The sequence below is a fragment of the Macrotis lagotis genome, chromosome 1 (assembly GCF_037893015.1).
Source record: "Macrotis lagotis isolate mMagLag1 chromosome 1, bilby.v1.9.chrom.fasta, whole genome shotgun sequence".
In the NCBI taxonomy this organism is placed as follows: domain Eukaryota; kingdom Metazoa; phylum Chordata; class Mammalia; order Peramelemorphia; family Peramelidae; genus Macrotis; species Macrotis lagotis.
Genome location: NC_133658.1, coordinates 228,219,618 through 228,243,960, shown reverse-complemented (window position 1 = coordinate 228,243,960; position 24,343 = coordinate 228,219,618). Strand labels below are relative to the sequence as shown.

Here is a 24,343-nt window from a genome sequence, read left to right as displayed (position 1 = left end):
TCCAAGCCACTATATTATCTGCAAATAGGACAATTTAACCTCCTTGTTATAGATGTTTATGCTTTTTAATTTATTGTCTTATTGCTAGTACTTCCAGAACAATGCAAATAATAGTGGGGACAAGGTCAGTTTCTATTTATTAAGAAACCATCTAGTATTTTTCCATTGTAAATGATGCTATGTCTCGGTTTTAGATACTTTTATCATCTTGAATGATAAAATGGAATAATCCTTCTGCTCTAATATCATTTAGGTATTGTTTTTTAGTTTTGTTTTTTATAAGTGAGTACTGCATTTTATTAAAGTTTTCTCTGAATCCATTGATAAAATCATGAATTTGAGTAATTTATTTCTAATAGGATCAATTGTTAGTTGTTTTCCTAATGCCAAGCTATCCTTGCCAACTCTACTATATATTCAATTTGGTCATATTAAGTAAGGTATTTACATTTGTTATTACTGAAATTATAAGATCTTTATTTCATATTAGTTTTGAGTATTTTATGTAATTTGAAGTATCAATTATTTTCTTTGAATTCTTACTTTTGCAAGTGTTTAAATATGCTGAGTAGGTCTGGCTAATTTATTTCTTCTCTGTTCAGATTTTTTTTATTTTTTAGGTTTTTGCAAGGCAAATGGGGTTAAGTGGCTTGCCCAAAGCCATACAGCTAGGTAATTATTAAGTGTTTGAGACCAGATTTGAACCCAGGTACTCCTGACTCCAGGGACAGTGCTTTATCCACTGCGCCACCTAGCCGCCCCCATCTCTGTTCATCATAAATCAACATTATTAATTTTTATTTTGGTAATTTAATTTTCTTTAGAATCACCTTAGCTAAGGATTTATCAATATTGTTAAGTAGTTTTATTTATTTATTTAGATTTTTTTTTAACTCAGCTACATGCAAAAGAAAGTCTCAGAATTTGCTTCCAAAACCTTGAGTTTCAATTTATTTCCTTCCCTCCCTCCCCACTCCTCACACTGAGAAGGCAAATTATCTGGTGTAGGTTAAAAATGTGTAGCCATGAAACACATTACTACAATAGTCATGTTGTAAAAGTAAACATAATCCCCACACACACACACAAAGATAGAAAAACCTCATGAAAAATAAAGTGAGGGAAAAAAAGTGTGTTTCAGTCTCTGTTCAGACACCATCAGCTCCTTTGGGATGGATTGCATTCCTTACCATAAATTCATCAGAGAAATTGCTTGAATATTATTTCCCCCAGTTGATATTGCTAACTGTATTTCCCTCCATCCTATTCCCCCCTCCCATTTACTCTATTTTCTCTCTCCTTTCATGCTGTCACTTGGGCAGCTAGGTAGAGCAACGGACAGAGCGCTGACCCTGGAGGCAGGAGGGAAGGAGCTCAAATTCGGCCTCAGATGCTTGATACTAACTAGCCATGTGACTTAGGGCAAGTCATTTAACTTATTGCCCCACATCCAGGTTCATATCTGGCCACTGAACCTAGACGGTTCTGGAGGAGAAAGTGAGACTGGGAACTTTAGCACAGCTCCCCCTTACTCAAATCCAATTCATTGGCTTGTTATGGCATCACCTCCCTGATGTCATAGTCTTCTTCAAGAATGAAGGACAAAAACAAACAAAACCCTCTCTCTCCTCAAAAGTGTATTGTATCCAATTTTGGGATATCTGCGATGGAGAATACCATCTGTATCCAGAGAAATAATTGTGGAGTTTGAGCAAAGAGCAAAGAATATTATCTTTCATTAAAAACAAAACAAAACAAAATGTTATCTTATTATGTAATTTTGCTCTTATATGTTGTTTTTTTCCCTTAAGTATATGACTTCTCTCTCATCACATTCAACTTAGCTCAATGTATAGCATGGAAACAATGTAAAGACTAACAGACTGCCTTCTGTGGGGAGGTGGGGGGAGGGAAGCAAGATTAGGGGAAAAAATAGTAAAATTCAAAATAAAAAAAAAAGGGTGTTGTACCTGACTTTCCTCTCCCAAGATATTCCCTTTCTTCTATCACCTACTGCCCCTCCTCTACGCCCCATCCCATTTCTCCCATCCTTTTCCTCTCTATTTTCCTCTAGGGTAAGATAGATTTCTATATCCATTTGAGTGATGTATGTTATTTCCTTCTGAGCCACTTCCAATGAAAGTGAAAGTTCACTCATTCCCCTGCCCTTTCCCCCCCTTACACTCAATTGTAAAAGCATTTCCTTGACTCTTTTTATATGGAAAAACTTGCCCCATTTTACTTCTCCTTTCCCTTTCTCCCAGTATGTTCCTTTCTCCCCCATTAACTCCATTTAATTTTTTTTATTCTCATTTTGTACAAATTTTTTTTACATTAATAAAATATTCTTGTTTAAGAGTAAACAAAATACCCCTCCCACCATGAATATAGAGACTTGTTTGGGCGAAAAAGTAAAGGGGAGAGAAAAAAAATTAAAATTAAAAAAAATAGTAATAATTGTAGGTATGGCCAGGTGGCACAATGGATGAAGCACCAGCCCTGGAGCCACGAGCACCTGAGCCCACATCCAGCTCCGTAGACCCAACAATCAATCACCCAGCCATGTGACATGCATGCCACCGGATCCTCACTGCCCTGCAAAAATCAAAAAGAGGGAAAAAAAGACCCAAAATAAAATAAAATAGTAATCATAGTAGGGGTGGCTGGGTGCCAGACAGAGCATTGGCCCTTGAGCCAGGAGCATCTGGGTCCAAATCCGGCCCCAGACACCCAATGATCACCCTGCTATGTGGCCCCAGGCAGGCCACCCAGCCCCATTTGCCCTGCACCCTCCCCAAATAATAATAATAAAAAATGTGCTCCAGTCTTTATTCCAACACCAACAACTCTGTCATGAGTGGATCACATTCTTTATGGTAAGTCCATCACAAAAGTTGTTTCCATATTTTTCCAACGTTGCCATTGCTGATCACAACTCCCTCCTTTCTTATTTATCCACTACCATGTACTATATTTTCTCTCTCCTTTCACTCTGACTCTGCAGTAGGGTCGCTGAGTGGCGCAGCAGACATATCCCTTGTCCTGAGGCCAAGAAGCCCTGAGCCCACATACCACCCCTTAGGCCCAGAATCCACCTGGCCCTATGGTCCTGGGTAGGCCTTCCAATCCCAGCCCCTTGCAAGAAGTAAAAAAGAAAATGTGTTATATCTGACCACTCTCCCACCATGGTCCATCCTCTCCTCATTTACATCCCCACCCCTTCCCCCTGCTCCCCACTCCTTCTTACTCCAGATGCATATACCCCATTGAGTATATATGCTGCTTCCTCTCCTAGTCACCTCTGATAAGAGCAAAGGTTCCCTCATTCCCCCTTGCCTCCCCCCTTCCATATCATTGCAATAGCTCATTGTAATAAAAAAAAATCTTACTATATGAAATATCTTGGTCTATTCCCCCTCTCCTTTTTCTTTCTCCCATTACATTTCCCTTTTTTTCTATTGACTCCATTTTTACACCATATTTTATCTTCAAATTCAGCTTTCTCCTGTGCTTCAACTACAAAAGCTCCCTCTACCTGCTCTATTAACTGAGAAGGTTCATATGAGTATTATCAGTGTCATTTTTCTATGCAGGAATACATGTAGTTCATCATCATTAAGTCCCTCATATTTTCCCCTTCTCCTCCACTCTCTATGCTTCACCTGAGTCCTGTATCTGAAGATCAAACCTTCTGTTCAGCTCTGGCCATTCCAAAAGGAACATCTGAAATTCCCCTAGTTCACTGAAAGTCCATCTTTTTCCCTGGAAGAGGACATTCAGCCTTGCTGGGTAGTTCATTCTTGGCTGCATTCTAAGCTCTTTTGCCTTCCGGTATATTATATTCCAAGCCCTATGAGCTTCCAATGTATTTGCTGCTAAATCCTGTGTGATCCTCACTGCAGTTCCACGATATTTGAACTGTGTCCTTCTGGCTGCTTGTAATATTTTCTCTTTGACTTGGGAGTTCTGGAACTTGGCTATAATATTCCTAGGGGTTGGTTTTTTGGGATCTCTTTCTCGGGAGGATTGGTGGATTCTCTCCATTTCTATTTTGCCCTCTGCTTCTAGAATATCAGGGCAATTTTCCTGTAATAATTCTTTGAAAATGATGTCAAGGCTCTTTTCCTGATCATGACTTTCAGGTATTCCAGTAATTTTTAAATTATCTTTCCTAAGTCTGTTTTCCTTATCAGTTGTTTTTTTTCAATGAGATATTTCACATTTTCTTCTAATTTTTCATTTTTTTGGTTTTGAAGTATTGATTCTTGATTTCTGCTAAATTCATCAATCTCCCTGAATTCTATTCTTTGTCTGAAGGATTTGTTCTCCTCAGAGAGTTTTCTTATCTCTTTTTCCATCTGGCCAATTTTGCTTTTTAAAGCATTCTTCTCCTCAATAACTTTTTTGAACTGTTTAATCCATTTGACCTAAGCTGGTTTTTAGCATGCTTATTTTCTTCAGCATTTTTTTGGATTTCCTTGACTAAGCTGCTGACTTCATTTTCATGTTTTTCCTGCATCTCTCTCCTTTCTTTTCCCAGTTTTTCTTCCAACTCCCTCATTTGATTTTCAAAGTCTTTTTTGAGCTCTGTCATAGCATGAGCCCAATTTCTGTTTTTCTTGGGAGTCTTTGGATACAGGAGCTTGTGCTTTCTCATCTTCAGGCTGAGTATTTTGATCCTTCTTGGGCTCATTTGCAAAATATTTCTCAATGGTCTTCCTCTTGTTTCTCAGCTTGCTCATTTTCCCAGCCTGGGCCTGGTTTTGGGGTGCTTCGTGAGCTTTTGGGACACTCCCACAAGGGCCTCAGTGTTGTGAGGCTCTGTCCTCCCTCCTGGTCTGTGAATGACCATAAGTGCCTCCCTCTGCTACCTGGCTGAGGTAGGGGTGGGCCCTGCTGTTCAATGGGGGTGCCTAGACTGGGATCAGGATCTGAATGTGGTCAGAACCCCAGAGTCCTGTTCCAGGGGCAGAGGACAGAGTTGGTCAGTCTCTCTTCACTCCCCTCCCTCAGCTCAATGGGTTCATGCCCTGGGGGCTCCTGCTTACCGGCTCTGCCTGCTTCTGTTTCTGGATCTGGGCTGCCGAAAGACCAAGCTGCTCACTGTGTGCCCTGAGGGCTGGGCTCCACATGCTTGCTCTGGCAGAGGTCCCCTGCTGTTTCCCCACTTTGTGCCCAGTGCTCCCCAGGGTATAGCTCAGGAGACTCCCCCACTGCTGAGAGCCGGGGCTCCCAGCGCCCTGAGGCTGCCTCCGGGAGGCTGATGTTTTTTCGCTCTGGTGGGCCACCCCTCTGGCCGGCGGCCGCCCCTCCACAGCAGGGAGCAGAGCCTTTCTGCTCTTTTCCAGGTTACCTTGAATAGGAGAACTGCCTCACTGGGTCCCTTTGTGGGTTCTATCTCTCAAAAGTTTAGTTAGAGTCCTTAGTTTCAAGTTTTATCAGAGAGCTCCTAAGACTGGATCCCTTCTTGTCGCCATCTTGGCTCCGTCCCCATCTCAACTTCATTTTTTAATATATTATACTTACAAATTCAACTCCCTCCTGTGATGTCTATATATGCTCCTAACTACCCTAATAAATGAGGTGGTTCGTATGACTTATCAGTATCATCTTCCCTTGCAGGAATACAAGCAGTTCAACATCATTAAATCCCTCATAATTAGCCCTTCCCATCCACCTTCTCTATGCTTCATCTGAGTCCTGTACTTGAAGATCATACTTTCTATTCATCAATTCACTTACTTATAGAGTACAGAATTTAATCTATAGAATATCAATTTGGCTTTTCCTCCTTTCTCCTGATTTAAATTCCCCTTAAAGCTTAGAATCCTCAGTGAAGATTCATTTATATTTTCTTTTATCCTTCAATCCAATTTATTTTTTTAAAACTAATAATAGCCTAGAAACATGAAAGAATACATTTCATTGCTTAATCTTTTTTGATAGTTGTATTATTTAAATGTCTTTCTGATTTCTTGTTTGGAATGTTGGCAAAAGTATAGTTTCTTTTGAGGAATATTTCTAGCGCTTTTTGCTGAAGGTTAATTTTTTAAATTGATTTAGACTCTTCTATGTCTTTTTGGTATACATCTCAAGCTCCTTTGCTATGTTCCAGTCTCTTCTATTTTCTCATGGATGCTGGATAATGCTGGTCTTTCTCCTAGTTGGTTGCAACATTTGTTGATTGGCTCTGAAATTCTAAAATATAATTACACATGCCTTGAAGTATCGAATTTGAGAGTTTTTCTCTGCCAATGCTCTTTGGATTCAATTAGCATTTTACAGTTTTCAAAGCTTCAGGGCATTTTCTTTTATTTTCCCCAGTAATATAATCAGGACTTTTGTTGTTTTTCTTGTGAGATCTGCAAGGCTTAAATTATCTCCATATATTCAGACTTCAGTCAGTCAGTTTGGCTTATGTATCACAGCCTATGGTGCCTGTCAGTTGAACTTGAAGCAATCCAGAGAGACTGAGGCAGAGGCAAGGGAAAGCCTATGCAAAGCAGAGAGGTAAGAGATAAAATTCCAACTTGAAAGATCATCAGCAAGTAGGGTTATTAGGTCAGAAGAAAAAGTGCATGGGGATAATGTATAGTTAAGACTGGAAAAGAAGACTGGAGCTAAATGGTTAAAAGGCTTAAATGTCAAGTTGGTACATATATAATTTGTATTTAAGCTAGGAGCAATAGGGAGTCAATGAAGGTTCTTGAACAGAGAAGCAAATTGATCTTTCTTCTGTTCATTAAAAAAACACTGGGATTCTTTTTGCTTTACTAGGTATGCAACTTGAAAATATAATAAAAACTGTCTTAATATCCCTCATTCCTTTTTTTCAACCTGGAAGGCCTATAATCACATAGGAACCGAGCACTTTCTTCTAGTAAAATTAAGTTATAGTTATTGTGTAGGACAGAATAAAATAATCAGAAATGTTACAGATCTTGTTTCTTTTCACTTGTGTTTAGATGAAAATTAAAACCAGCAATTCCCTTTTATAATGGTAATTGTCTAATTTTCATATTTTTTTTATCTTCAATACAAATGAAGAATTGGGCTCTGCTTCAGCAAAGCTTAGCTTCTTTTGCTTTTTTATTTCCTGAAAAATGAAAAGGATCCCATGATACTACTTATTTTAGATCAAAGCATTTGATGTCAAAGGTATTCTTAGAATTTACTACCACTCTGCAAAGATTGGTAACTGTGCCCGTGATTTCTTGTTTTAATCATAGGAATTAAAACTAGAATAGCCTAGGAAATCCCTTCATTTTATGTATATTATTTAAAGATGAAGAAAATAAGACCCATGGAGGGAAATGGACTTATTTCTGAATTGAGCTTTTCATAGTAAGAAAAATATATTAGAAATCTGAAAAATTTCAAAACAGATTATAACTCTTAAATTAACTCCTAAATATAATCAAGGATTTCCAAGTACAAGAATTTGTAGTCTGAATCATTCCAGTTATACCTTCTGCAATGTTTAAGTTGTTTAATGAGGTCTATATGTGTGAAGTTTCAATTTTTCTCAGGAGGTAGATATTTTTTAATGGGAGAATTGAGTTAAAAGATGATTTAGAAGTTAAACGAATGAAGCAAGTTGATTTAGATTCATTGAACAACTAATTTTTGTTCTTTCAAGTATGGGTTCCAAATTTTCTGAAGTCATAACAATATTAATTAGAATCAGCAGAAAAGGAACATGCAATTTGGAGGATAAATTTCAGATTTATTTCTAGTCTATAAATTTTAAAATGAAATCATAAATCTAGGATGTGAAAGTTAGATGGCAGCTATCAGAGATTCAGAGAGGGAGGGAGGGAGGGAGGGAGGGAGGGAGGGAGAGAGAGAGAGAGAGAGAGAGAGAGAGAGAGAGAGAGAGAGAGAGAGAGAGAGAGAGAGAGAGATTGAAGAGATTGAATCAAGATTGATGAATGGGTAGGAGTATTATCACTTTCATTAGCACAGTCTCAGGTATTTGACCCAAGTCACTGCTGGAGACACTGGGAAGCCTCTCCACAATGTGGGCCAAAGAGAATAAAATGAATTACTATGGAAGTGCTTCAAAGATGAAAATAGAAATCTGATGCTATTTGCTTTAGATTTGCTTTTAGCTTTGTATTACATATCTTCAAATAACTTTAGAACACAACTGGGGTGGCTAGGTAGCACAGTGAATAGAACACTGGCCTTTGGAGTCAGGAGTACCTGGGTTCAAATCCGACCTCAGATACTTTATTTTTTAGGTTTTTTTGCAAGGCAAACAGGGTTAAGTGGCTTGCCCAAGGCCACACAGCTAGGTAATTATTAAGTGTCTGAGACCGGATTTGAACCCAGGTACTCCTGACTCCAGGGCCGGTGCTTTATCCACTACACCACCTAGCCGCCCCTCGACCTCAGATACTTAATGATTACCTAGCCATGTGGCCTTGGGCAAGCCACTTATAACCCCATTGCCTTGAAAAATCTAAAAAAAAAACCCCCCAAAAAAAAACAAAAACCAAAAAACCCCACAACAAAGAGAGGTTATGATGAGGCAGGCTTTAGCAATGATTCTGCAAGAATTTTAGTTTCACAAGCACTGGCAAATAAAATTTCTATGTGCATGCTTTGTATATTACAATTAGATTGAAAGGCAACACTCAAACTTGTTAAGCATGATTTCAATGTCTCCACTGAAGGGACTAAATAAAATGACCTTTTCCCCAGAATTTGACTATGGCTAACATTATCTTCAATTCATGACACCCCCCCCCCCATTCAAACGATTAAAAATGTACTTTAACTTAAGATTTCACAATTTGGTTATGTTAATGGATCTGCCACGGCTAGCAAGTATATAAAGTCCTATCTGTTTTGCTTTAGTTACAAGGGAGTCTCTAGCTATACAAAATAAATAAAACTATACTGTATAATTGAGTTCATTAACTGAATACTTTCAAATCATTGCCCAGCAATGATTTTCTGCCTTCTGCTTACAAGATCTTTATGTTGATCACAATCTTCCTGAAGGATCTAAACAAATTTCTATTATTCATCCTCCCTTCTTCCACTCCAATGTTTTCCAGAAATTTAAAATTTTCCATCTGAACCAGGTATTTTTAACATTTAAAATTATTTTTGAAGCCTTATATTTACATTCATCATTTCTTGATCGTCTTTGCTACAGAATGCTCTCTTAAGACAAATAAAACCAACCAACAAAACCATCATATCTGACATTATGAATAACATTATGAATAACAGTCTGCATCCATCATTCCCTCACCTTTTGGAATGTTTCTGCATTTTATCCTGTTCTCTAGGGTTGATATTATTCATTGCATTTAATCTGTGTTCAACGCTTATTTATTTTTGTTTACATAAGGGTAGTTTGCATGCATCCTTTCTTGATGCAACTTCCTTCACATTCCTTGACTTCATTGGTCTTTGCAGGTTTCTCTAAATGCTTCACATTTGTCATTTCTTACAGTGTAATGATCTTTCCCTGATTCCCCCAACTGATGAGAATTTAAGTTTTTTTCTAGTTTTTTGCAATAGCAAAAAAAAAGCTAGGGATATTTTATTACAATACGGGGTTCTTTATGTCAATCTGACATTGATTTCCTTGAGGTATGTGCCAAATGATGGGATTGCTAAGTATTTGTACCAGGTATTACTAATATGCTGGCAAAACTGAAATTCTTTTTAACAGAGTTTCTCAAAGTAGGAAGATTTACTGATGATGGTAAAAATATAATTAAACTACTGAGTTACATAACTTAGTCCATCTCACATCTTTTAGATCAGATTTTTAGGTCAAAACAAAAAAATACACAAAAAAATCCTTATTTGATAAAGAAAAAAAGCACTGGGATAATTAAAAAAAAACCACAAACCAGGCTAACACAATCTAGAAATACAATAGCCACTCACCAGTCTGATCCAGTTTTGATTAACACAAGTTTTAGGCTGCTGCTTTTCAGACCTGGGCTGGTTTGCTACTCTTTAGGCAGCTAGTGACCCATCATTCCCCAGGGGCTCATCATATATGTGCAGAGCTTTGTATGAAAATCCAGTTGGCTTAGCCCACTGAAGCTCAGAATCCCAGAATTCAAACAATCTACCAGCCTCACAAGAACTGACAAAGCCACCATGCCTATCACAAAGTTCTAAAAGTGCATCATTAAGATACATTCCTTTTTAAATGATCTTTATCTTATGCAGGAGAAATGGAGACATAAATAGAATGAATGGTTATCCTAGAACCACAACCTTTTATTGAAAGGGTGACTAATTGTTGTCCCTTGTAATTTAAGACCATGACATCAAATGAATAATGGCATGTCAAAAGTAGTTAAACATCTTCTAGCCCTCCAAATCTTAGTTCCTATTCCAATCATACTTCTACAAAAGTGGTGTACATTTTTTTATAAAGATTCACATTTGAGAATTTATGTCAAGCAAAGTATTCTTTGAATCAGTTGGTTGTTTTCCAACAACTTCATGAAATTTTAAATTTTTTGCTTAATAAAATTTATTTTCATCTAGATCTAAAGTGAAATTTTTACCAATGGTACAGGTATTACTTAGCATTTCTCTCTGCTAGTAAAATTCTTGGCATGTTTCTTTTCGTGGTCAAACAAAAGTTGAAAGCAGGATCCTAATAGGAAATGAGCTTTTTGTAAAAAGTTTAGATTTAAGACCAGCCAAGTTTGAGTGAGGCAATACCTTAAAGAACTCTCAACAATACAATGTAAATGACTTTGACTTCTCTTTAATCACTGAATTTTAAATTTTATGATAAGCTTTATTTAATTTTTGAATAATCAGATAATTAGAGAAATGCTTTTGAAACAAGCCTCATTTGTTAATTTCATTTGCACATGCTTATCTTTCCTACAAATATCTACTTACTGAATTAAGGGAAAAAATCCATTATCATAGAAACAAAGTGTTTCTTCAAGCCATGGATCACAACATAAGGTACTTACACAAGGCATAAACAAACATGCACTGCTCCTCTGCCAAGAGAGTTTAAACATTAAGGCAATGACAATCCTAAGAACACACGAAATTGCTAAGTTAAGGCTTTAAATGCTTAGGTTTTGAAATTCAGATTTTTATCCATTATGACCAAATTACAGTTCTTTTCTATCATCTACCACACTTCTTGAGATGGGGAAATTATTGATCATTACTAAAACCTCCTAAAATCATTATATTATGGTCTCTATCAGACATTTAAAATAATAGTACAATTTTATTTTACATAACCGTCAGTAGTTCCTTCTGAGATTTGGTATGTTTTCTTAATCCCTTGTCTGCTATCAGCATTAGCATGTCAAATAGGAGGACCATAAAATTGTTTTGTAAACTTAAAAATGTGCCTGTCAAAATAATCTCCTCAAACATGACTAACATTTTATGAAACCAAAGAAAAATATCAGCAATATTCTAAAATCATCTCTCTTCTATATAAGACAGATGATGCCCTCCTTATTAAAGCCATAAAGCTTTTCTTTTCACATTTATAGTAGGACGATACTATTTTGTATTCTTGCTTTAAAAAAACCCAAAACAAAATAAAAATTGTATTTAGATTAAATTTACTCTAGACTATCCAACCCCAAGGCACAAGTATTATTCCCTCACCAGAACATTTCATTAAAAGAGAGATGTTGGCCACTGATGAAGACATAAAAATTGGGGCAATTTAAAAAGAAACAGATTGTACCTTTGCCCTGATTTAGCCAAGGAGTAAAAAAGATTTTGAGATTTTTTTTTAAGCAGGGCAGGATTCCTTAACATCAAGAGACAAAATTCAGATCTGTTTCATTTGCTTTGGGAAGTAGCCCTTGAGCACTACTCAGTCTATGATACTTAAGAGAATCAAAGTGAGATTATTAATGAAAAATTCCAATCTGGATGAATAAATGATTTCACAGTTTTACTCTTGATTTTGTTAGGTGACAATTACTTTCAACCCAACTAACATCACTTTTTATCATTTTCCTTTAAAGAGCATTGTTAGTTATAGGAAAATTCCTTGTGGAAAAGTAGCGATTGTCATTTTAAAAGTACTGGACACCTAAGTAGTAGCTCACAGAGAAATCACTACATATTTTGTACAGTAATAATTTTAATAAGTAAAGACTAAAACATGGCTACTTTTTTTTAATTCCATAAGTTATAAAACAGATGGGTGAGGTTTCCCAAATCCCCCCTCCCCAAAAGGTGGCTGTTGTTACCATAAGTCTTGACACAGCCTCCTAGGCTAGGGATTAGAAAGCATCTGTCCACCCCAAATACTAGCTTCAAGAACCAACAAGAATTTTGAGTCAACCTTCAAAAGTTTTAAGTGCAAAAAACCCCAAAATATTTAGTTTCTCCCCCCCACACACCCCGTAAAGCACTTCCTATACTTAAAGACCAAAATCTTTTGAAAACATAACAAAAATAGGCTATAGTCCAGAAGCAGGTAAACTTGGTTTCAATGAAATAGCTGTATGCAAATTTTCAATGTGTAAAGGAAAATACAAGAACTATAATAGCTATATTGTTATCAATTAAGTAGTAACAATGAGCAACTAACAAATAATAATTTATAGACATTAACACTTTATAAAACACATACCAGTTTTATGTTTACAAAGACTAGAGGAAACTGCTAAAGGACTGCATAAGATACATTCAACACAGATGGTTGTCCTCTATTCTTTGTTTCTCACCTCAAAGTTTCCAAATATTTTCCCCCACACACTTGTGTCTTAGAAGTTTGACACAGAACACAGTTCAGCACATGTCTGTGTTTCCACAGAACTGAACTGAGATTCCATTGTATTCCAGGCCAAATCAGCCAAAAGAAAGTCATCCATTGCAGTTTGAGTTTCGTTGCTGGTAAAGAACAAATTCCCAAGAGTTTCAAAACCACTGTTCATGGTTTGAGTTTCTGTACTATTCAACTGGACTTTTTCCAAGCCAGGTATATTTTTATCAGCAGAGAGTCCTTCAGTTTGAGTTTCTGTGTCAGATGAATCAGTACTCACGGAAAAGCTAGAGTGCTTCAGAATATTTGCTAAAGGCAGATGAGGACTAGTATCCAAGAAGAAGTTTAAATCTGTCTGTGTTTGGGTATCAAACATTTCCAGTCCTAGGAAGTTGGAATTCCCCTTACAATTGTATGACTGAGTGGTGCTGTCTGCCAGTAAGAAGTCTGTTTGGGTTTCTATATCCAGAGATTCCAAGACTGGTTCAGTGTTTATGTTGCTAAGGTCACTCTCTTCTGTTTGAGTTTGAATATTTGAAGCTGAAAAAAACTCTTCAATGTCAAAATCAATTCCTGGGTTCTGGGTTGACCCAGATGACAGCTGAGCCTCAGCCCCTGTATTACTGTCAGACAGAAGACTTCGGCTATCCAAAGTTTGGCTGGGCAGACTACCAGAGAGTATGTTTTCCAGATCACTTAACAAATCTATTGTCTGAGTTTGGTTATCAGTCATGTTTTGTGATGGGAGTATATTATTTTGTGTGCTGAAGTTCATAACAGGTGGAGATTTTATACCATCCTGACTCAAATTCTTATAGCCATCCTGAGGTAACAAACTGTGAGATACAGGGGTAGGGACTAAACTATTGTTTGCGATGTTTGGGGTAGAAACATTGTATGCATGGACATTCTCAAAAATATCATTATTCACTGACATTGTGGCATCAACTGAACTTGGGATTCCACTTGTCTGAGTTTCTCTAGAGATTCCACATGGCTGGAGACAAGCATGAGTAAAAGTATCTGTCTGTGCAGCTATAGATGAGGTTACCTTAGAAGTGGGTAAAAATGTTTGAGTCTGAACACTGATAGGAAGAGAAACTTGAGAGCCAAATGTTAAATCTGTTTGAGAACAAGCAGATACAGAGGAATCAGGAGGGGCCCATGGTGAAGGTGACATTAGAGTTTGTGAAGTATAAGATACATCTGTTTGTACATTGATGGAAGAAATTTTATTCTTTTGACACACATTTCCTAATTCTTGTAAAGCACTAGTTGGATTTTTGCTCAAATTCACTTGTACACCTGTACTAATAGGCTCAACAGCAACAGGATTGACTATTTTTGAAAGTGGTGAGCTTTCTTTAAGTGAGAAACCCTCAGAATCCAATCCTAGTATCAAAGTTCCTATTGACAAAGGAAGTAGATGAACAGTGCTTGGGACAGAACCTTGATTATCAACACCAACCACCACAGGCTGGACGGATGAGTCTGTTGCAGGCACAAAGACAGGCAAATGTGAAAACTGCATAACAGGAAGCTTAACCAAAGCCACTTTGGGCTTTGGCAAAAGTAACTTCTGAGGGTATCTTGGAGGTGTAAGGGTTTGCTTTCTGGCATTAGAGTTACAAGAATCTTCAAAAGAAGCCACCAGCTTTATCTCTGAAGTTTCCAGGTCTTGAGTGTCTTTTCTAGTAGTTGGTTTGTTAATCAGCGATTCAAGTGTCTTATCAGACAACTGCTGATTATGCAGAGAATTTTCCATTTTCCTTTTCTTACCAGGTGGGTCCCTAAAAACATTAATAGAATTTTTAAAAATTATTCTAAAATTCACACAATATTTGTCTATTTTGCTTACATCAAACTCCTAAGAAAGGCTATCCATATTCCCTGCCTCCACTTTCTTAAATCTCACTCACTTCCTAAGCCCTTGCAATTTGTCTGCTGCCCCTACCATTCCACTGTCTTCTCCAAAGACAACGATAATTTCTTTATTGCTATAAAGTGATTATTTCTCAGCCTTCATCTTTCTTGATGTTTCTAAAGCATCTGACACTGCTGATCACCCTCTACTGTCTTCCATAAGTTTTCATGAAACTGTTTGTTCTTTTCTAACTGTACCCATTGGATAAATCCTTCTTGGTCTTCTCTCAGATGCATCACTCATGTCTTCCTCTATTTGTGTGAGCATAGCCCATGGTTCAGTTCTGACTCTCTTCTCTTTCTATACACTCCAGGGATTTCAGGAGTTCTCAGAGCTTCAGTGATCATCTCTATGAAGATGACTTCTTTATCTATATATGCATCTCATTCTTGAACTCTACCTTCCATGTTTCCAACTACCTGTTTAACATTTCCACCTGGAAATCACATAGGCATCTCAAAATTTACATAAACAAAAATATAATTCATCATCTTGCCTTGAACCCAGTCCTCCTCCTCCTAACTTCCCTCTTTCTATAGGAAAGGGGGGGAGGAGTGGGAAAAGAAATCAGCATCTTTCTTGTCATTCAAGTTTTCAGGAACCTAGGGATCATTTTTAGCAGTTCATTTTTATTTATTCGTATATCCAACCCAATGCCAAGTATTATCAAGATAGACCACCTCCCCCAAAATCTCTTCTATCTATATCTGCTCAGACCACAACCACTATAATTCAGGCCTTCTTTTATTTAGTGAAGTTGCCTTTTAATTGATCTACTTATAGAGTCTTTCCTGTTTCCAATTTCTTTCATATGGCTGCCAAAATTGAGTCCTAAAATACAGATGTTAACCATGTTACTCCTCTGCTCAAGAAACTTCACTGGTTTAGAATAAACTACACATTCCTCTATTTAGCTTTAAAAGCCATTAACTTGGCTTCCATCTCTCTCTCTAAATGCATTACCTATTACTCCCCCTCATTCATTCCCCCTAGACAAATATGCTGACTTACTGATCTCCATTGCTAACATTCCACATCCCACCTTCCTGTCTTTGCCCAGACTAAGACTTTCTGACCAGTCTCAGAATATGCAGGCTCCTTTTAAGGCTCAGTTTTTTTAATGCCAAAAACTTGAAGAGATCTTTCCAGATTCTGTTGAGTGCCTCTCCCCAAAAAGTGAATTTATTCTATCTATAGATCCTGTGTTTACCAGAAAAATATGCTGTATCCCCCCCCCCTCATACCCCCCCTCCAGGATAACAAAACTCTTTGTGGACTAGGACTCTCTATCTTATCTTTGTATCCCAGAGCTTGGTCAAATAGCAGACCCTCAAAAAATGGTTATTGCCTGAATGACTGAATGAATCCCTTCTGATAGATCTCCTAAAGGGCTGGTCTTGCTGCGGTGAGAAGAAAGAGAAAACATAATATACAAAGAGGGAATGGTTCCATCAGACATAAACATAGTGAAAGCTATGTGTGATATTATGAGTGTGGAGACTTCTTGTAGTAAGTTTTAGAGAACTGCCTGAGGCTTAGAAAGCTGAAAAACACATGGCTGAAAAGCTAGTGTGCATGAGGCAAAATCTGAACTAAGTCTTGCTCATTCCATGTCCAGGACTCTTATCTACCTAGCCATGTAATGAAATACTTTTCATCTCTAAATTATATAATACTGCAATATAAGTAACTAGGTAAACATACTAAAATAACTTACCAATCTACACTGTAACATCTTTTACCCCTATAACTTCTGGATTTAGTATAAATCGTTCAATCTATAAACAACAAGGACCCTGAAGGTAGTTGGCAGAAAGAAACCAAAGAGAAACTCCTCTCTACCTAGTTTCAAATTTGTCTCTTCTTCAATCAATTCCCCAGGAATAACCAGTTCTCTAGGAAAGAAGAGCTTGAATCTGTCCACTGAGTCCACAGATCTGTCATCCCTCATTTCCTCATACCTGTGCTCTGCAGGGATCTCATGGCCGGTTCGATAAATATGTGACTGCAATGCTGTTCTGCTGGCATATGGGCAGCCACATGTGCACTGGAAAGTCTTGCCACAATCCTCTGCATGCCGTTTTAAGTCCCATTCAGTACCATAAGAGTTGCTGCATTTATCACATTTATGTTTCTTTTCAGCATGCATTTTCATAAAGTGCTAAAACATGGAAGAAAAATTTAAAATAACTGGTCAATTTTAAAAGAAAACATTAAATAATGATATGAAGCATGATTTTGGATGTGGAAAAACATAAGTAGTCAAACAGAGGCAGGATTTAGGAAAGGCCCATAAATCATAATTCACCACTTGCCTTTCTCCACTCTATCACTTTATTTATACAATGTCTCAAAAGTGTAGTATAAAGCTTTAATAGCTGAAAACTATTCTAAGGCTTTTGAGACACCCTGTATATTTGTGGAAGATAGGGGGTGAAGAGCAGGGAAAGAGGAGAAAGGGGAGAAGAAAAAGTTACTGATACCTACTACTGTTTCTAGGACTAAAGCTGTAAGATTTTAAATGTGATCCTTCATCCTGTCTTATCACTCCCATCCCTCTTTCCTCTAAAGATAACTTCTCTGGGCACTTTTTAAATGGTACTATATCCCCATCCTCTAAGATATCTCCTCTAAGATGTCCCTATGATCTAGGACATAAGCCTGCTCACATTACATATTCTATGCGACACAGATAGATCCTAAGCTGGCATTCACCTCACCCCTGCCATCTTGTCTTACTTTTCATCTTTCAAAATATCCTCCTCTTCCCATCCCATTTTATACCATTACTTCTCTATTTAAGTCCCCAAACCTGAAAATATTCCCCAAAACATTTTTTCAAATACCTGCACCTTCTTGATTGGGATGCTGCCTCTTGCATTCTAACAATTTCTCCTATATAATGTCTTAGTTTATTGTTAGTTTTTGATAAAAGAAACACATTACATTCTTATTAACATTTATAATTCTTCCTTTCAGGAAAAATAGTTTTAAAAAAGTTAAAATACCTGTTTTACAAGAGAAAATTGTGAAAATGGTCTGTCAGGACCTCTAGGGCATCCTTTAATAGGGCAGCAATAAAATTTTGGTGTTGACGTCAAGTCCTTTCTTACTGTTGGATTTATTATTCCATCCTGTAAAAGATGCAATTTTATATTTAAATTATCTTATCATTTTTAATTCCACCCTTTTCACCTCTCTTTTTAGTGTCTCTGGTTTGCCCTATACCAGTCCCAGATCCTCCCCTCCTTTAAAGGCACTTAACTGAATGTTCAGGTTTGTGCAGATAATCTCTCCAAATAAACATTAACTTATCTGAGGGCAGGACCTGTCTTCTATTTCAGGGTACCCCTTATACCTACGCACATTGCCATGATAAGAACTCTGATAATATTCGACATTTTAGAGCAATTTAAATCTTGCACATGGTTTCCATACCATATCTAATTTGATCTCTAAAATAACTATTACTTATTTTCTACAGGTATTATTTTACCTACTTATAAAAGAAAGCACTAAGACTCTGAAAGTTAAGTGACTTGCCACCAGCTAAGAAGTTTTGGAGGTGACATACAAACCCAGAGCTTTCATAAGTATAGGCCCATTTCCACCTATGCTAAAATATAACACTACTGCTATTGCTAATTTGTTTTCCAAAATCTGCCAGTTAATCTGATTACTGGGTCAAAATTATCCACAAAAATTCATCTAAAATAAACAATGTTTTTTGAGAAAACCTCTTATCATTGAATTTCTCAAAAGAAAAAAATTTGCTCCAACAATTTACATCATACACTAGCACCTGAGGGTTTCAATTACTCTCCACTGACTTTTTTCTTCATATCTCACCTATAGACTCAATAATCCATGGACTTTTAATATTTTATTTTTTCACGTTTTTAATCTCCAATAGTCTCAACATAAATGTATGTATGTATGTATTTCTAATGTAGTATATAATGATGAGTATGTTCGTGTGAGGAGACTGAAGGATGGTGAGACAAGGAATAAACAGACCCAGTCTGTTCAAATGTTCAGTTTGACCCAAACCTATAACATGCCTGCTTGGCCACAGGTCATTCACACTAACTCAGATCACATTGCTGTTTTATTGCCTTAACCTTCAAACACTAGTTATACAGCATTGCTTGCCTCCTCCTTTAGAAGAGTACCATTTCTATTCTCCTCCTTGTCAATTCAGGTTCCTAGAATTCAGGGAGCAGCTAGGTGGTGCAATGATAGAGTGCTGGGCCTAGAAGACCCAAGTTTAAATCTGGTCTCAGACACTTACTAGCTGTGTGACCCTGGGCAAGTCATTTAACCCTCTTTGTTTCATCCTCATCTGTAATATTGGAAGAGGAAATGCCATTCAAGTATTTTTGCCAAGGAATCATCAAATGGGATCACAGAGTCAGACACAACGGAAAAGAAACAAATACCTGTTAGAGACTTTTTCTCTTTTCTTTGACTATGGTTGCCTCATAGATACTAAGTCCAAGGTTTGGATGGGAGAGAGCTTTTGGAGAAGATGTGCCTGGCACTAAAGAGGTTAGGAAAATATGACTTAGTTTGCACCTTAGAAGGCGCATGTATCTCATAGATCCTTTGCATGAATGACAGTGCATTTGTAAGATTTTCTGTTATGTTATGAACACAAACTATACCTGGAAATGAGACCATGTTTCCGAGCTATTTCTAATAAATGGTATATGATTGTCATAAAAATTAGCATTTGAGAATTAGGATACTGGGAAAGAAATAAATATATTAAGAAATGCATTTGAGAACTATGCTGCAAACAGAAAGAGTTCTGGATTTAGAGACAGAAGACTTAGTCTTGAGTTCCAGCTAGAGCTCTTAGTTTTTATTATGATTTTAGAGAAGTTATTCTTGATCTCTGGGTTCCCTATAAAATGAGGACACTGAACTAATTATTTGATACAGGGAGAAAAGTGCTGGAATTTCAGTCAGAGGCCCTGGATGTGAATTTTGGCTCTACTTTATATAATGTCAGGTAAGACCCATCCACATTTAGGAAATGAGATGTTGGACTAAAAGGCTTCAGAGGGCCCTTTCAACTCAAAATTTATTATATCGAAGGTCTTTTGCAGTTTCAATAGTCATTTGTATATTACAAAAGAAAAACGACAACCAAAAATGAAAAGTGAGCCAGAGAAGACTGAATGCAAAAGAGGTCATATGGCCATAGGGAAATCATGTTTTATTATTTCTATTTAGAAGTTCCTAAAAAGGAGTATTTCATTCTTTTAATTTTTACTATAAATTTTAAAACAGTCTTTGCTCCAAATAACCTGGAAGCTTCCTATCTTTGTTTATCTGGCAAATTCTTTCTGAAAAGTCTAGCTGCAATTTAATTTAAGCACCCATAAACCACTTTTTAAAATACAAGGAAGCTTACAGCTTCTCAAAGCATCATCCATCCTCCTCTTCTTCTCCCAAACAGAATGAATAAAGAATGCTTAACACTCAAAGCAAAGGGTACTTTTGCCTATTGTTCATTGAATCACTAGCTTCCAATCTCCATGGAATCATCTGTAGATAAGCTGAGCCTGGCTAGATTTCCAGTTTTCTTATAGGGTATGAAATATAGAGAAGAATTTAAAAAAACAAAAAATGGACCAAGGGGGCGGCTAGGTGTCACAGTGGATAAAGCACTGGCCCTGGAGTCAGGAGTACCTGGGTTCAAATCCGGTCTCAGACACTTAATAATTACCTAGCTGTGTGGCCTTGGGCAAGCCACTTAACCCCATTTGCCTTGCAAAAACCTAAAAAAAAAAAAAAATGGACCAAAAACACTGAGTACAGGCAAGTAACACAAACCCAACTCTTGCAGTCGTGGGAGAAGGAAAGTATTAATGACTCATTTTTTTAAGGGGGGAGGAATATTTATGAGGAAAGAATAGCATAAAATAAGCACATTGGCTAGGCAATGACTAACTGAATGAGTAATATGTAAATAAAAAATAATTTATAACCAGGACTCCAAAAAGTGTAAAAAAGAAATTTAAACTGAATAACAAGAAAATTTCTCATGTTCAGGCCTATTATAAACAGTGTGGGAGGCATATATTAGGTAGATAAATACTTCTTGACTGATCAAAAGGAACTTCCTTTACCTACACCCACCTAGGAAGCAGACTGAGAGTAGGTAGTTTCTGCTTCCCACTAAAGGAAGCTCATTTAACTTAGAATAGAGAATTGGATAAATTTGCACAGGCTTTTTGCAGACAAAATGGGCCTGAAAAGTCAGATCTGAAATGGAACTAAAAGATACCCAGTTTAAAGGCAGCCTCCCAAAGTAGTTAAGACCTGGAACTCCAAGGTAGATTATTATGAGATTTAAGTCGAAATGACACACTCAAAAATTTTATTTTCCCCAAATTAATAAAATTTACAAGCTGTTAATGACTGGACACTTCCATTTCTTTATTTCATATTTATTTTTTAAAATGAAATTTTTGAAAAATGGGTAAATATATCTGAGAAAGAGAGAGAGAGAGAAGAGGGGGTAGGGAGGGAGGGAAAGGGGGTGAGAGAGAGAACACCAACCTATCTCTATAAAAATGGCACAGCCTAGCATAATGGGAAGAACACAACACTTATAAAACCAGAAAACCTGGAGTCAAGAGTAACAATAAACATAAGTCATTTACTACCTGTGTGAATGTAGGAAAGCTACTTCATTTCCTTTAAAAACAAAATTATATCATCTATCTCACAGGGGTGTTATTAAGAAAGTTTTGTAAAACAACATTCTATGATTAATATGGAGATAAGTTTGATATGATTGTACATGTACAGGCTATATCAGATTGGTTGGGGAGGGGGGAGGGAAGGAAAGGAAGGAGAAGAATTCAGAATCCAAAATGTTCCCAAAAATGAATGTTGAAAACTCTTTACATGAAATTCTAAAAAAATAAAATATGAAAAACCTTTAACATGTTGTGAAATTATGATTATCTCTTCATTTCCAAGTTAGGTGGCCTTCTTACTCCCACCACAGGGATCCCCCAAACTGTGCTGCTTTGCTCACATCCCTGACCCCTTCACTCCCCCATGTTTACCTCTAGTTCCTCCTTGTAAGCAGTCTTCCCCATTAGAATTAAGCTTCTGGAAGCCAAGGACTATTTAATTTGCCTGTTTTTTTCCCCCCTCATCAGCACTGTGCCAAACATAAAGAAGTCAGCGCTTAATAAACGTTGTTTTCATGCATTCACACTGCCTCACACGTAAATTGCAGCACAAAGATGCGCTGGAGTAATCCAAGAATCAAATGACCTGAGTCTTTGGCGATGGGGTGTTAATGGAAGTCGGTTAAAGAAAACGGGGCAGACTAGACTACGGCAGGTTTTAACCGAACTCCAAGTGCTCTCTGAGAACACTTTCCCCCTCTTTCAGCGGAAAAGCTCTCTGGTTCTCATCCTGGTCCTGGCCGGCCGGGACCCCGGAGCGCCTGGCCCCCTTCCTTCCAGGGCGCTTCCACCCCACCGGGCACCGGGCACCCCGCGTGGCTGCTCCTGGCACGAGCCTGTCCCCGGGTGGCAGCCCGCCTCTCCGGGCGGCTCTCCCGGCACTGGGCTCCTCCAGCCGACGCTGCGTGTGGCCTCTCCCCGTTCCCCCAACTCCTGGGGCGCAGGGGCCGCCCCAAAGCCGCGGCCCCGAGCCCGGCCCTCCCCCTCCCACAAGGGAGAAGCGGCCTGGGGGACTCCGGCTCGGGCTGCTGCCCCGCGCGGTGCCCGGAGGTCGGGCGGGGGGAGGGGCGCCAGGGTCCGGCCCGGGGTCCGCGTGGGGGCGAGCACCGCCGCGGGCAGGGCCGGCGGGCGCGCAGGGGGCGGGGGCCGGGCCTCACCTGCAGGCGGTGGCTCTTCACCAGGTGCATGTTGAGCGCCGGCCCGTTGGGCAGGATCTTGCCGCAGCCGCGCACCGTGCACAGGATGTTGGTGCGCACGGCCCGCGACAGCTCCGACACGGACGGCCGGATCAGCTCGCCCGCGGGAGTCGCGCCGGGGGTCGCGGCGCGGGGCTGCCGCCTTCCCGCGGCCGCCCTGGCCCGGCCGCCCCCCGAGCCCGTTTCCAGTCCCCACCGGCCCGAGGCGGCGTAGGCGGCGGCGTCTCCCCGGCCGGCCCGGGCCGCGGCCGGATCTGCGGGGGCAGCCGGCGGCGGCGGCGGGGGCGCCGGGGTCAAGGCGGCGGACGGCGCCGCTGCGCCCGGGGCCGCCATGTTTACCTCCGCGGCCGGCCAGCCCCGCCGGGGCCGCCCCTCTCCCGGCGACTTCCGAGAGGGGCGGGGGGGCCCGCCGCCTCGGCCAACCAACGAGCGCGCCTGGAGGACGTCCCCACGCACGTTCCCGCCCCCTCCCGGAGCCCCTCGGGGAAGGCGGGAGAGGGGGCGGGACTCCGTCCTTCGGCCTCCCTTCCAGCCCCGCCCCCGAAGGCGCCCTTCTCCTTCCGAGGTCATCACCTTTTCCTGAAGGAGCCCGCCGTTACCTGGGGGCCCTCGTTCCTAGGAGGGGGCGAGGCCGGCCGTTTCCCGTACGGCTCCTGCCCGCCTCACTAGTCCGGCGGGGCCTAGCTCCCGCACTTGCCACGGACCGGCCGGACTCACTGCCCCAGGCAGTCATTTCGGACTCTGAAAGGGGGGGCCACCCTAAGACACAGAAGGAAAGGGCTCGGACACAAGAATATTTTAGCACCATTCTGTAGTGACTAGGAGCAAAGTGCCGATCAGTTATGCAATGGCTGAAAAACTACTACAGGAATGGAATGGGATGTTACTCGGAGTAAGAAATGGATGTGAAAACTTAGAAAAACTCTGGCATGAGGGCAGATAGGTGCCCCACGGGATAGAGCACCAGCCCTAGAGTTGGGAGGACCTGAGTTCAAATTTCAGCCTCAGACACTTATTAGCTGTGTGGCCTTGGGGAAGACTCGACCCCGTTGCTTTTGCAAAAGGTACCAAAAAGGAAAAGGAAAACTTGGGAAGGATTTCTATGGACTAATGAAGTGAGCAACACTGGGTGAACAATGCGCAAAACTGTCACAATAAACACTTCAGACTTAAGCATTCTGATCAAAACTATGATCAATGCTGTCTTTAAAGGACTAATGATCAAACCATATCTTCCATCTCAACAGAAAGTGGTAGATTTTAAGTGCAAAATGAGACAAATATTTTCAGATATAGCCGATGTGTTGATTTGTTTTGTGTGCATAAATTTATTCCATACAGGAAAGGATGGGATGGGGGAGGAAACAGTGATATCAAAAAATAAAAGCGAAAAATCACTTTTTAAAAATAAGAGAGGCAATAATACTTGTTTAATCTATCAAGATAGTGAGGGGAAAATATCCAATAAACCTCAGAATGCTGCAGAAATCATTGATCAATTAGAAGGAACCTTAGTGGTCAACTAATTTAAAAACCTTCATTTTACAAATGAGGATTGGAGGCTCAGAGAGGTTAAGCCACTTAGGCCCAAGACCACAAAAAGGTAGGAAGTAGCAGAGACAGGATTTCAATCCAGTTCCTCTGTTCCATATCCAAACATTCTTTCCACTGTATCATGCAAACTCTACACTGTTTGTATTTTCCCCCTCTTTTATTCAAGTCTGTTACTCCTGAGCAGAACAACGTGACACTGGTCTAAAAAAAT

At 39.3% G+C, this 24,343-nt stretch overlaps 1 protein-coding gene across 1 annotated transcript; it reads right to left on the bottom strand.

Moving 5' to 3' along the window:
- Window positions 1-10,737: 10,737 nt before the first annotated feature.
- Window positions 10,738-23,117, bottom strand: ATMIN (ATM interactor). Its single transcript, XM_074209733.1, has 4 exons — window positions 22,540-23,117; window positions 17,678-17,803; window positions 16,631-16,830; window positions 10,738-14,535 (listed from the first exon to the last, which is right to left on the bottom strand). Exons 1-4 carry the CDS (start codon window positions 22,909-22,911, stop codon window positions 12,747-12,749), a joined length of 2,487 nt encoding a protein of 828 aa, XP_074065834.1. The 5' UTR covers window positions 22,912-23,117; the 3' UTR covers window positions 10,738-12,746.
- Between the last annotated feature and the right edge of the window lie 1,226 nt (window positions 23,118-24,343).

What these genes read in the sequence shown, in the direction of transcription:
- ATMIN (XM_074209733.1), bottom strand. Translation starts at nt 22,911, where the DNA reads ATGGCGGCCCCGGGCGCAGCGGCGCCGTCCGCCGCCTTGACCCCGGCG. An exon ending in TGAAGAGCCACCGCCTGCAG is followed by an intron (nt 17,804 to 22,539) that starts GTGAGGCCCGGC and finishes CATCTTTTACAG; the next exon opens with GATGGAATAATAAATCCAAC. An exon ending in AATTTTCTCTTGTAAAACAG is followed by an intron (nt 16,831 to 17,677) that starts GTATTTTAACTT and finishes TCCATGTTTTAG; the next exon opens with CACTTTATGAAAATGCATGC.